The sequence below is a fragment of the Ostrea edulis genome, chromosome 6 (genome assembly GCF_947568905.1).
Source record: "Ostrea edulis chromosome 6, xbOstEdul1.1, whole genome shotgun sequence".
NCBI lineage: Eukaryota > Metazoa > Mollusca > Bivalvia > Ostreida > Ostreidae > Ostrea > Ostrea edulis.
In genome coordinates, this window is record NC_079169.1 from 46,422,303 (window position 1) to 46,436,249 (window position 13,947).

Here is a 13,947-nt window from a genome sequence, read left to right on the forward strand (position 1 = left end):
CCGTAGTCAAAATCAGTGTGCTAAAAACAGCCTAACAATCGGTATGAAACACGTCAGACAGAATTTGATCCCGTGATGGGTTGTATTTGCAAAATAGATCATTAGAACGACCATAGAATTTGCTGACTTTAAACGAGACTGATGCAACCCATGTACCATCAACTTGTTTGTCAGTAGCTTGCCTCGATTAAAAACTGACCATATGCAGAACAAGCTCTTGCGTATCGAATCAGTTGAGAGATACCATATGCAGGTGATAATGGAATATTGCTACATGAATATGGAAAGTTGACTTGATATGCTACAGTTTACACCGATTTATTTCTTTTCCCAGGGAACACTGAGCATCCGGGGCACAACTATGGCCATGGATGCCGTTATCTCCATTTTCTTTCTTTTATATATGTTTCGCAAATAAAGATACAATATATAAATCGTTTTAGTAATAGCAGCTTTCTGAAGTATTTCGTTTTAATGAACAAAGGTGGTACATAATGTAAACCTAGACGTAGGTAGCCAGTGTTTAAATGCCCCCATAACACAGTGCACGTACAGGTATATCATCACAACAGAGGAATGATGTTTCACAATCGCACGTGAAATGGCTGTCCAATACCAGACTTACACTAAAGTTGCAAAATGTGACACAGACTTCAAATTTTATTAGCAAATATGAACAATAAATCCATGCCTTTAATTCGATAAATAATTTCTAAGCAGGATGCGATTAACAGTCTGATTAATGATATTTGAATGGAATATTGACCGTGATTGAGAAATAAAATCCAGAGCTCTACAAGCATATTCAAATTACACGTGCATACATCACTATATGTGCATGCATGTGTCTGAATATTCCGATATGTGATTATAAAGTGACAAGCTACTCACACAAGGTACAGAATCAGTAAAGAAATGATGAAAATCAGCAATCCAGTCAACCAGACTCCTAGTGTCGCCATCGCTAGTCAACGAATATCTGTAAAACAGGCGAGCACAAACTGATCTCAGTCGAATTGCATCACCGACGTGAAATACGTATAGGTACAACTGTTCTGGGACATCTATAAGGTCGCGAGATAAATATTCAAAAGTCCAGGTAAATGTACACACCATGATAAAATGCATGGCAAGCACACACTACGGAACGCCGTTACTACCTTATAGTAAATCAGTCTTATAGTAAATCATGTCGATACTATTTACGTTATGTGGTTATATCATTACTCTATGGGGGTACAGCTTTATATGTGGTTACACTATTACGTTATATCGATGTCTGTTTATGCTATGTGGGTACAGCTTTATGTCATGTGGTAGTATCTTTACGTTATGTGGGTAAAGCTTTACGTTATGTGGTTACAACTTTACGTTATGTCGCTATCTCTTTATGCTATGTGGTAACATCATTATGTTTTGTCAATATTTCTTTATGTTATGTGGTTACATCATTACGTTATGTGCCAACATCATTATGTTATGATAAACTTTGAAGTTATCGAGATGGATACAAATGGCATGCTCAAATTCAGACGGTGTGCTTTCAGAATTATCAAAATAAATTGGGGTGATTTGTGCCATTTTACAATTTTTCGTTATTTCGAAGCGAAACGACGACAAAACCTAATTTAGCTACTTTTCACCTCGAAAAAAAAAAAGACAGAAGAAAAACGACATAGAAAAATCCACGAATTATCGACCTGTTTTGCCCTCTTTTCGCTTGGCGTTTTGTCGTCTTACCGAGGCACATAAAGAGGTGTCAACAAAAAGTAGTGATGTAACCATATATCGTACTTGTATTGCATGGCACAATGTTCTTGTGAACTTACTAAGTAGTTGTAATATGAACAAGAGGCCCATAGGCCTTATCGGTCACCTGAGTACTAGTGAAAAATTATCACTACTCCCAAGGGCTATGAAATCTAGAAAAATATTACATGTTCTGAATATCTAAGCTAAATTTTAACATTCAGCCGAAGTATAAAACAAGTTGTGTTCTTACAACTTCAATGCCTTCATAAGTGCATACACTGATGAAAGGCTTTACATAATATAATAGGTGTATTAACATTTAAACATTAAAGGATATGACTAATTTGGATCCATCCTAGAGTCAAAACCATGGGTTGTGAAATTCACCATTTTTTGTATATCTTTTTCTGCTATTCCTTAGTATGCATTTAGATTTTATACAGCATCAGCAAACTTACACATAAACAATGTATTGTAAGTTTGGACCCACCCTGGGGTCAGAACCCCTACCCCGGGGATCATGAAATTTACAATTTTGGTAGAAGCCTTCACACTTTACATCTTAATGCGTTTAGTTTTTCTTAAACATGTGCAGTTCTTGAGAAGAAGATTTTTGAAAATTTGTCAATTTGGGACAGTTTTTGTCCCCCATGGCCCCGGGGTGCAGGAATCCTGAAATTTACAATTTATGTCCCTCTTGTTCCAAAGATGCTTCATACCAAATTTGAAAAGAATAGGAATGATAGTTATCACGAAGATTGATTGATTGATGTTTTCCGCCACATGTTATCTGGTGGCGCCCAGTTTTTATTAGTGGAAGAGAGAACCCAGATACAATGTACTTGGGAACAGATCACCCACCTTCCGTAAGTAACCTGGGAAACTTCCTCACATACCGGCGCGAGCGGGATTTGAATTCGTGCCGACGAGAGGTGAGAGGCCGTGTGAATTTGAGCGCTATGCTCTAACCACTCGGCCACCATTATCACGAAGAAGTTAAACATGTCTATTGTTCACACATATAGTAACTGACCATTTTGGCCCCACTTCGATACCACAACCCTTATCCTTAGGATCATCAAATTTACAATTTTGGTAAGGACTACCTGTTCTTTCTAAATATCCATTTAGTTTCAAACTAGTATCAATAGCTCTATAGAAGAAGTTATTTAAGTGTTTTACACATAAAGATTATAAAACAAATTTGGCCCCGCCCTAGGGTCAGAACCCCAACTCCTGGAATCATTAATTTACAATTTTGGTAGAGGCCTTCCTGCTCTACATCACCATGCATTTAGTTTTTCTTACACGTGTGCAGTTCTTGAGAAAAAGAGTTTTGAAAATTGGTCAATTTTGGGCAGTTTTTGCCCCGCCCCCAAGGTCCCAGGGGGTGCAGGAATCCTGGAATTTACAATTGATGTCCCCCTTGTTCCAAAGATGCTTCATAACAAATATGAAAAGAATTGGACTGGTAGTTATCAAGAAGAAGTTAAAAATGTTTAATTGTTAACACATGACGAGGGACGACAACCAGTTGCAATAGGTCACATGAGTTTACTGAATTTAGCAGTAAATTCCCTAAACTCTATCTATTTTCGACCAAAAAATCTCAGGTGGTTGTGGGTTTATGCGTCCATTATAGCTCATGTACCAATGGAGTGATTGATCAATTTCATAATACTACAATTACATAATCTCTGTTGGCAATTTATGTGTATAGGCAACATGAATATGTATATATCCTCGCATTGGTATGAAAACTGATTAAATGAAATAATGATAGTTCATTTAGTTTTAGTCATAAAGTAGAAAATAAATATCTAGCATAGATATGACACACGTATGAACAAAAATGCAAAATAATACGGAATTCGATTACAAAGAAATGAACAAAATTACAGAACATAAAATATAATAGGTACATGTACCAGTAATATTCATTTTCATAGAACTATCTTTGTCAGTCAACATGTTAGTTATATTTCACGTAAATGATCGTGTTGTCATAATATCAACATCTATTTGTTGTTAATGTGCCACTATGATGTCACTGTGAGTCGTTATCCTTCAAAGTACGCTATATTCTAAAGGACTAACGAAATCGTGTTGGATTGTAAATACTTGTTATATCTGTCGGGTTTCTGATGGTATCCTATTCTGCACGCTTTCCAGACACAAGCATGTCGTACCCAGTATATTTCATGATTTTTCGAGATATACTTTGTATCTATCGTCTGCAACACATCTCATTAACTTTATATGTATACTAAAATGAATATCAATTTCAATAGTGTCCAATAGCTGTAAAAGGGGATGTGAAGGAAAGTTTTGGATTGTCCTCGCCTTTCGGTAGGATACACATATTGTCTAAATGAAAGGTGAAGATAATCAACAATGATCAATCTCATAACTCCTACAAGGAATACAAAATAAAGAGTTGGGCGTGCAGTCCCCTGGACATACCAAAGGTGGGATCAGGTGCCTAGAGGGAGTATGCATCCCCTGTCGACCGGTCACACGAACCATGGACTCCATGTCTTGTTCAGCTCAACGGAGTAATCCGTAGCTAAAATCAGTGTGCCAAGAACAACTTAACAATCGGTATGAAACATGTAAGAAAGTATTTGACCCAATGATAGGTTGTATTGGCAAACTAGATCATTATAATGACCAAAGAATTTGCAAAATAGTGACCTTAAACGAGACTGTTAAAACCTCTGTACATAACATCCACTTCTTTGTCAGTAGCCTGCCTCAACTTAAAACACTGATCATACGCAGAACAAGCTCTTGTGTATCGTATCAGTTGAACGATATAAACACCATTTTGCAGGTGATAATGGAATACATATATGTATTGCTACATAAATGTGGGAAGTTGACAATGGAAAAGCTGAAATCATCCCGTTTGTCGTACAGTTGAATTGCTAGTTTGCCGTTAATGTCCATTTTCAATACGATATCCAAGTACGAAGCAGATGTGGAGGACTCCGTGGTGTCTTTTATCTCGTACATGTAATATGTACATTTAAATTTGTACAAACTTGCATAACTTTTTTCGATCAAATCACTTGTTACGTAATTGTATGTCAACAAGGGTTATTTATCGCGCGAGCTTGCGTGCTGCGTACATGTAGGTTTTTGTGTCCAAAAAGTGAATATACAAAAACTTATAAATTTGTTTCCAAATCATGTTGTAGATATACTTCTAAGAGGTAGTAATAACCTGTCTGAAGGCGCTTTAGAATTTCGAAAGCTTCTTTTGTACATATACAAAAAAAAAAGATTCTAATGCGAGGAATACAAAAATTAACTACAGAACTGTTGTTCTCTGAAAACAATTGGGACATATAAGAGATATGTCCCAATATTTCTTCAGAACGCTACAGTTCTGCAGCTATACCAAGATGTGTTATGTATGAATATAGATACAAGATCGAGATTTTAGTTGTCAATATGAATGTATATTGCATTGTATGGTTTGTTCTTTTCTGGATTTTATGCTTAGTATATACGTTAAACTTCTCTCGCCACTCGATTTGGTCCCTAGCTTCGCTCGTCACCAATTCGTTTGATACTCGAGAAAAGTTTACCAACATATACTTATCATGCGTGCCATCGTCGAAAACCCACGGTCAGTCGCACTACGTTTACCTCCCGTGGGACACAACGCCGATATTTTCGCATAACTCATTAGAACGCATGACCTTACGTGACCTATCGAGGACCAATGGCAATCGCCGTAAATATTCCAGGAACTCAAAGTGTGATCAGTAATGGCGGCGCCCATGAAAGTGTGTGCGTTTTGTTGTGTGTCACTATCAAGGATATATAGATGAAAACTCCAGATTTGGCACCCAAAATGGCTGATTATTTTGGCTACTACTTCACTTTCACATGTGCCCCTCCCCCCCCCCCCCCTTCGGAAATCCTGGATCCGCCACTGGTATGTTTATTGTAATCACTGCTACATAGCACGGGGATAAAATCAGTCATGCATGATACAATTTAAAAATTAGATGCAGATTTAAATCAAAATATAGTCTTACAATCCCGTTCACATGTCATATTGTAATTATCGTAGGTGAGACTTCAATTGTAAACGCGAGAGAGTTATGTAAAGAAAGTCATAATTACTTATTCAATTGTGCCGACAACACAACAGGAACAAATTACGGCTGTAACTTAATACGTAAGTAAATTTAACATACATGTACCTATAGGCCTATAAAGCGATGAAATACGAAGTATGTTAAAAATAGCACATTGCTCCCGTATGATGGGTAAAAGTGGCGAGAATACGAGTGCCGAACATGTAAACCTGTACATAGACTCGTACGCAGTAGTAAACGCTTGGTAACACAGGCCTTTTCTTCCCCAGACACACATACACCATCCGCTTCAATAATGCAGATAAAGCATCTCCCCGAAAGCTTTGTAAACGTAGTCAAAATCTTCGCTTCGAAAACATGTTTTTCTATGCTCCCGAACACTGAAAATTATGGGCTTTTTCATTGGTTGAGTATCGCAATAAGAAATGGTAAAGCGACCAATCGCATATAGAAGCCGAGGCACATCTGCCAGCGAAAATATCAGCATTTTGTCCCACGGGTGGTAAACGTAGTGCGACTGACCGTGGGTTTCCGACGATGTATGCATGCGTGCGTGAATAGTTTACTTTCTGATTCTGTGCGGCATGTATAGCCGTAAAACGTACACATACTGTTATGACAAATCAATTTCCTGTATTACAAGCACTCAATTCATTGTAACGGAAATACTAAAGTACTTTTGGTAGAATCCTTGAGTGATTGTATCGCACACGAGAAGTCTAGTTGGTGTCACAATGCCGTGTTTATTCGAGTATTTTGTATGAACGATATGGGAGGTTTGTTTTCTTTAAACTTCATATTATTGTGCCTCTCCGTTGAACTATAATACAATCCGTACAACATATAATTGTCATGAGGTTGTTTGAATACTGAGTAAAAATTTCTGTTGATTTACTTAAAACTGTTCAGAGTTACTAGGAAGTTTTACTAAAACATTGGGAATATTGATGTATATCGTACTCAATGAATTGTTTGTAAACTTATCTTTTTGAGACAGAAAACAATTTTAGAAGTTCATCCACTTCCTCCTACTTGGAACCAGTCTTGCAAAACAGTCCTGCAGACCATGTTGTTCAAGAACCTACAGGTACATTATAGGAATGCTGTAGTGATGATAATAACTTTGTAGTAAATCTGTTTCCTGAAATTTCTTTGCATCATGTCAACATAAGAATCAGATTTTAAAAAAAAAGAAAAAAAGATTTAAGGTAGTAAAACTCTTCTTGATCTGTTGTTTTCTGTAAAATATCATTTATCTCTGTAACAGAAAGTAAAACAAATATCAGCACGCCAGGCGATACCCACACAAATGTCGTACAGGGTTCCCAGGCAGACCCGTATGCTAGTCTGAATTCATACAAATATCGGCACAGCTATACAGGATTGAGAGACAATCCTCAGTATGATGATGTGTACAGCGAGCGGACGGGAAGCGTGAGATATGATAGGCTACAAGACCAAGTATATCATCTCCCATACCAAAATGTAAATATTGCATTTAATATGTCATTTTGAATATGAATGTACTTGTTCATCTTTTCAATACTTAATTATCTCGTTCGTAATCTTCAGCCGATAACGGATGGCAACAACATAGAAAATCCACCCGAGAAAAAACTGCTAGCCTTCATGTGGTGTTGTTCTATCACTAGTCTCATTATAAACTGTCCTATTGGAGTGTTCTCAGTCTGCTACTCGTACATGGTATGTATCTAGAGACATAGTTCATTTTGAATTTAATTTGTGTTCGTTAATTTGATTATGAGGTATGATATAAAGTTAATAGAGGGTCTAACACATAATATTATGCATGATATTAGTTATTGACATCTACACCTTTTTAACCTGACTAAGAGCAAAAACATAGCTTTTTAACTTAATTAATCCATTATGAAACCAAAGTCTGTAAACCTACTTATTTTGGTCTCAGGACTAAACTAGTAAGGAGTCTGACTGTGTACCATTACTCTTAAAATGTACAATACCGCATATTTCTTCGTCACCCGTTTCGTCCTTTAGTTCTTGGCGTGATCTGCAGAGCTTTTGAAACGGTGACATGCTATTGGCACTGAATCCAAATACATGTACTAGCATACTTAACAATGTATATGATCAATAAATTTTCATGTAAGATGAACAAATCGGATTTGTGGGAAAACATTTGTTAAAAATGCATTGTTTTCCTATGGGGGAAACCCCACGCTCTCCAGGGTGACGGTATCCAGCAATGGGAAACATTATTTGACAAAGGGTGAAATTCTGCAAGCGTCGAATTGATGTGCTTACGGTTCGTCGTAGATATTGAAAGATACGATTGAAATGGATGCGGTCCTAAGTGCGTTACAGCGACGAGATGGATGAAATCGATTGATTAAAAGAAACAAAGAAATTTAAAGGCACGGTCTCGATTGACTTTTTTTCGGGTTGAAAATGTTCAATATTACCCCCAATTACATGCACTATTTACACGTATATTATACATGCAATATTTTATATCTGAATTATTTCCATAATCGATCGACCCATTCTCAGGCTACCGTTATAAGAGGATCATCCCATCTGCAGCAGAAGGTCGTACATGTGCAACTCATGAATTTCATAGTTTTATTGTTAACTTTAGTCATTTTTTAATTTATGTAGTGTATGTACTTTCAATTTAAGTGAGTGATTCATAGGCCTTATCATGTACCCATAGTTCTTTCATTATATGACTAAAATAGTTCAAGCTTCCAGCTACATGTAGCACCCAACAATCTAGAAAAAATAGAACGTTATATTCACTTCCTTGCGTCTTTAAAGTGAATGAAAAGGTGAAGATCTGGTCGGCACGGGTTCGAATCCCGCTCGCGCCGGTAAGTGAGAAAGTTTTCCAGTTTACTTTCGGAAGGTCGGTGGTCTCTTCCCAGGTACATTGTATCTGGGTTCTCTCTTCCACCAACAAAAACTGGGCGCCACCAGATAACTGAAAAATTGTTGAGTGTGGCGGAAAAACAGCAAAATCAAATCAAAAAGGTGAAGATAACAAACAGTGATCAATCTCATAACTCCTATAATTTGGCTATAAAGAAACAAAATTAAAAGTAGGGCAAACACGGCCGCGGATCCCTGGACTAACCAGAGGCAGGATAAGGCACCTACGAGGAATAAGTCTCCCCTGTCAACCGGTCAAACCCACCGTGAGCCCTATATTTTGGTCAGGTAAACTGAGTAATCTGTATTCAAAATCAATGTGTAAAAAACGGCCCAACAATTGGTATGAAACACGCCAGAAAGCATTTGACGATATGACTGGTTGTATCGGTGAACTACATCATTATAACATTGCGAAATCCTGACTTTAAACAGTCTCTGTTAAAACACCTGTAACACCAAGGTATTTGCCAGTAGCGAGTCAGGCAAACAAGGTGATACATATTACATGGGTTTCAACAGTCTTGTTTAATATCAACATTTCGCAAATTCTATGGTCGTTATAATGATCAAGTTTGCCAATACAACCTATCTTTGGGTCAAATACAGTCTGACGTTTCATACCGATCGTTAGGTCGTTTTGCACACTGATTTTGACTACGTATTACTCCGTTTACCGAATCAAGACATGGGGGGATGTGGCTGATCTACAGGGGATGCTTTCTCCCCCTAGGCACCTGACCCCACGTCTGGTATTTCCAGGGGTCCGTATTTTTCCAACTCGTTGTTTTGTATTCCTTGTAGGAGTTATGAGATTAATCACTGTTCATTATCTTCACCTTTCATGAATGAAAATGATTATTGTTGATAGATAAAACATCATCGATGCAAGGTGAAGATAACGAACAGTGATCAATCTCATAACTCCTACAAGCAATACAAAATAGATAGTTGGGCAAACACGGACCCCTGGACACACCAGAGGTGGGATCAGGTGCCTAGGAGGATATATCTAAATATCGAATTGCAGGCCAGAAGAAATTACAATTTCGTCTGATGTAGAAGCTTTTGAATAAATTTTGCCTCGAAAGAATATGAAATCAGGTCAGCAAGTAAAGGAACACAATTCATACCCATGGGAATTCCAATAGACTATTGGATGACCCAATAACCAACGACTTTGCAGATACTGTCAGTGAGGAACTCTAACATCTTTTTATTATAAACTACAGGGTATTTTTGCGTAGAATCAGTGTGGTGTTTAACAAAATGAATCTTAATGACTGATCACTTTATATGAATATTTCTGTTTCCTATTTTTATTGAAAAAGGGAACTGTCTATGATGTCAAAATGTAGACTTTAATTCATCGTAAATAATGGTCATATAAAGTGTTGAAAAATCATACGTTTTGATGTTGATTTGAGAAATGTTTAATCTGTAATTTCAAGTTTACTAAACGGCCTTTAGAATCTTTTAAGAATCAACATTTGAATTACACCACTTCTGTCATATGTTGTGGTACAATACGTTTGAATTGTCTCCCTTACAGGTGTTAATATTTTCATGAGGAGCACAGATAAGAACATTCACTGGATCAAAAAACGTATCTATCTTTATAAGGGATTTGTGAAGTTTAGGTATCCAGTATAGGTACGGTAACTCGTCGACAGGGGATGCTTACTCCTCCTAGGCACCTAATCCCACCTCTGGTGTATCCAGGGGTCCGTGTTTGCCCAACTCTCTATTTAGTATTGCTTATAGGAGTTATGAGATTGATCACTGTTCGTTATCTTCACCTTTCATTCATTGACTGGGATATTAAATGTGTTTAAAACTGAAGCATGACTTTGATGAATTTCATTTTTTTAAAAGAAAAGTTGGAGTATAAGTAGGGTTACTAAATATGGAATTGATACCTAGTTCGTTTAAAATATAGTTGTAATAATGAGTCTTAGAAACTAAGACAGTATTGTTACAAGCTTTGTCAGCTTTCCTCGTGTAACCTATCTTTTTTTTTTATCCATTCTGGTTTACTAAACACAGGATAGATGGTACGTACTTTTGTTTGGATGTACATGTATCTAATACGTAATTTTGATATTTTCCTTATACTTTTATCCATTATTAAAAAGTATCAAGTTCTTATAACATTTGATTTTTTCCAACATCAGACAAAATTGTATTGGGAATTTTCAGATTCATGCTATTGTCTATCAGTCTTTGTATTGTGAATTTTCAGATTCATGCTATTGCCTATCAGTCTTTGGTTGTACAATTAGAATTAGCGTCTCTAATCCATTTTGAGTGGGACTTGTACTTTAGCTGTAAACAAGAATGGCCGATTTCAATGTTCCAAATCATTCAATCGTAAAATATCACAATGACATATTTTCGGTCAATACGAAGATTTAGATACCTTCGAAGACAATATTATACTTACTTTGAGAGAAGCTAAATCAAAGTAGTGACCAAATATGTATAGATAGAGAGAGAGATGTATAGATGAATAGAGAGATACATATCTCATAGTTTCATTAATACAGATAATCACAGTTTCCAATATAGAAATGTCACAAGGTATACATGTACATGTAAAACCAAAATACCAATACAGCTACATGGTCAGAAGTGAAGCAAATATTTCTTTTTCGCAGGCAAAAACAGAAAGTTTCTACCCCATGAGAAGATACTACAGATGTATGGCTTTAGTTGTAAGCACAGTTGCTATCATCGGTTTCATCATCACAATTATTACAGTATCATCTGTTTTAATTACCATTTCAAACTCCAGAAGGTGAGAATTTACCTAGCCGTGATACACAAACCCACAGCCGTGACTGTTTGTGTCTCAGAATGTGTTATTTGTTTATAATTCTAGAAATAAATTATAAACAAGATGATTACATGTAATAATCCCAGTTGCATTCAAAAATATATTTTTGAGCTTTACAGTTCCGATAATTATTGTCATGAAGTATTGATGTTTACTACTACAGTGGACAATGGAAGGGTTTCATCGCTATATATTTTCCTCCAATGCAAACTCTTTGCTTTGTATATTATTAATTGAAGATTACCGGTAGACAGTTTTCGATTCGGAGGTGTTCAAGGAATACATTAAAAAACATCAACAACACTGATGCCCCGGATTACAACAAAGTGGGACTTTAAAACATTGCAGTTTTTTAATTTCCAAAAACAGGTCAAAGGACATTATCTAGGTCACAAGGTCAACAAATCTGGTATCGTTGGAAGGGTCTTCTCATAAAAAAATGCACATGCTTGATTTAAAAGCAGTACCTCTTACGATTTGAAAGATATTGTTTATATTCGAATTTTCTAAAAGTAGGTCAAAGGTCAATGTTAAGGTCACCAGGTCAACGATTTTGGTGTCAATGTAAAGGTCTTGACACAAGGAATACACAAACTAAATACCAGCTTGAAAACTTTAGATTTTACTATGTAAAATATTTAACACTGGAATTATTCATTGTCAATCAAATCAAAGAGTCGGACAGGGAGATTTACTAGTTCTTTTCTATATCTTGTTTTCATCAAATAATTGTTTAAGGAACTCCTAAATTAAAACCACAATCTAATACTCGATCACAATTACTCCTCCCCAGTTTTTGTGGACGACACTGACTGCATTGCATTATCCCCGTCTTCTCTTCAGTTAGTGATGGATATTGAATGCATATACATGATTGCCTGTAAATAGTACTTTGAATACAACACTTCTAAGTCAAGCATCTTACCATTCTGTGTGAAAAGTCAATGGTACATGTAAATTGCTGATAAAGATATTCATTTGGGATACCATAGAATACAATATGGACAATTAAGTTTATGAACATCTAGGAATACCTCTAATTCATTTGCAAACTTATTGTTTCAAAATCCTTGTAACACTTTCCATGTGCGTGTTAGGTCATGCTATTACCAATATCTTCTCCCACGAATATGTGTCCTATAACACATAGGCGAGGCAGCAAAACGCATGATGGAACTCTAGATAGTTCGTTCGGTGAATACTTAAAAGCAGAGGTATGTGGTCTGCCAGAATACAATCTGTATCATTTACTTCTTGGATAACACACATTCTGTTTTTTCCACCCACAAAATTAAGAAGTTGAATTTAGGAAACTTAATTCCAAACACGCCGTTACGTGCTCTGTGATAGGCTACAAAACGTCACATCACGTAAATAGAAAGAGCAGCACCATGTTTGGCTACGCTTTGAAACATGTGTGATATTTACTGGTTTTGTATTTTATTTGTATTTTGCAATTCCCTTTGCTCAATTTATATATCTTTTGTATTCCCTGTTCGCCTTTTGAAAAAAAATCTACTGATTGTAATTACGTTTTCTGTTCTTACGAAATCAGTGAATTTGAGTTTTTATTGTACATATAGAGAAAATCATAAATGGAATCAAATGCATAAATTAATTGAATTTTGTCGTTATAGTCATTTTTGATTCGTGTCACTAGCTACAAAGCTAAACTGATGACGTCATGCTATATGAGGTAACTTTGGCGCGCTGGAATTTTTTTTTTTATTGAATGAGGAAAGTTCACCAAAAATAAAAGCGTCAAAATTTCTGTTTATATGCCAATTGAAATTCCGCCAAATAATAACGCGCCAAAGTTCAAAAGAAAAATCCAATATTTCCGACGCCAAAATTACCTAATATACGGAATCCATCTTAAATTGTAAACACAAAGACAAACCACTATAACGTGTACGGAATTCGGTTTATTTCGACGAATTTGATGAAATTAAACCATTGATCACTACCCATGAGGCTGTGATATATTTGATCAACTATTCGATTAACATACGTCACGACACAACAGATGGAATAACTCATTTCATTACCATGTCTAGATCTTCTACACACATGAACCACGAGTAAACATGTTGACGATATAAGGTGAAAGATACGTTTATTTACAATATTTTCCTTCAATATGATGACGTCTAAAAATTCCATTTAATCTAAATGAAATAATAGATATAAACAAATAGCAATGATTATTTGGCTGATTTGATCAGAACCAAAAATACGATATTCACACTAACGAAGAGAAGTATTGCTATAAGCAGACATATTTTATCAAAACTATGCGATATGTCTTGCCATGTTACTTGAAGATTCTCATTGCAC

At 36.1% G+C, this 13,947-nt stretch overlaps 2 protein-coding genes across 2 annotated transcripts in view; one reads left to right on the forward strand and one right to left on the reverse strand.

Annotated features, from left to right (window-relative positions):
* LOC125647541 (cytochrome P450 3A24-like) overlaps positions 1–1,141 on the reverse strand; it is a 15,505-nt gene extending 14,364 nt beyond the window's left edge. The window contains exon 1 of the mRNA XM_048874252.2: positions 892–1,141. Coding sequence (XP_048730209.2) covers positions 892–962 — 71 coding nt within the window. The 5' untranslated portion in view covers positions 963–1,141. The remainder of the gene's footprint in view (positions 1–891) is intronic.
* A 5,409-nt stretch (positions 1,142–6,550) lies between these two features.
* Positions 6,551–13,239, forward strand: LOC125648099 (uncharacterized). The gene is made up of 5 exons (XM_048875022.2): positions 6,551–6,640; positions 6,862–6,951; positions 7,132–7,349; positions 7,437–7,568; positions 11,432–13,239. The coding sequence occupies exons 1-5, from the start codon at positions 6,625–6,627 to the stop codon at positions 11,573–11,575; spliced, it is 600 nt and encodes a 199-aa protein (XP_048730979.1). The 5' UTR covers positions 6,551–6,624; the 3' UTR covers positions 11,576–13,239.
* The last annotated feature ends 708 nt before the right edge of the window (positions 13,240–13,947 follow it).

What these genes read in the sequence shown, in the direction of transcription:
- LOC125648099 (XM_048875022.2), top strand. An exon ending in TGTTGTTCAAGAACCTACAG is followed by an intron (nt 6,952 to 7,131) that starts GTACATTATAGG and finishes TCTCTGTAACAG; the next exon opens with AAAGTAAAACAAATATCAGC. An exon ending in ATCATCTCCCATACCAAAAT is followed by an intron (nt 7,350 to 7,436) that starts GTAAATATTGCA and finishes CGTAATCTTCAG; the next exon opens with CCGATAACGGATGGCAACAA.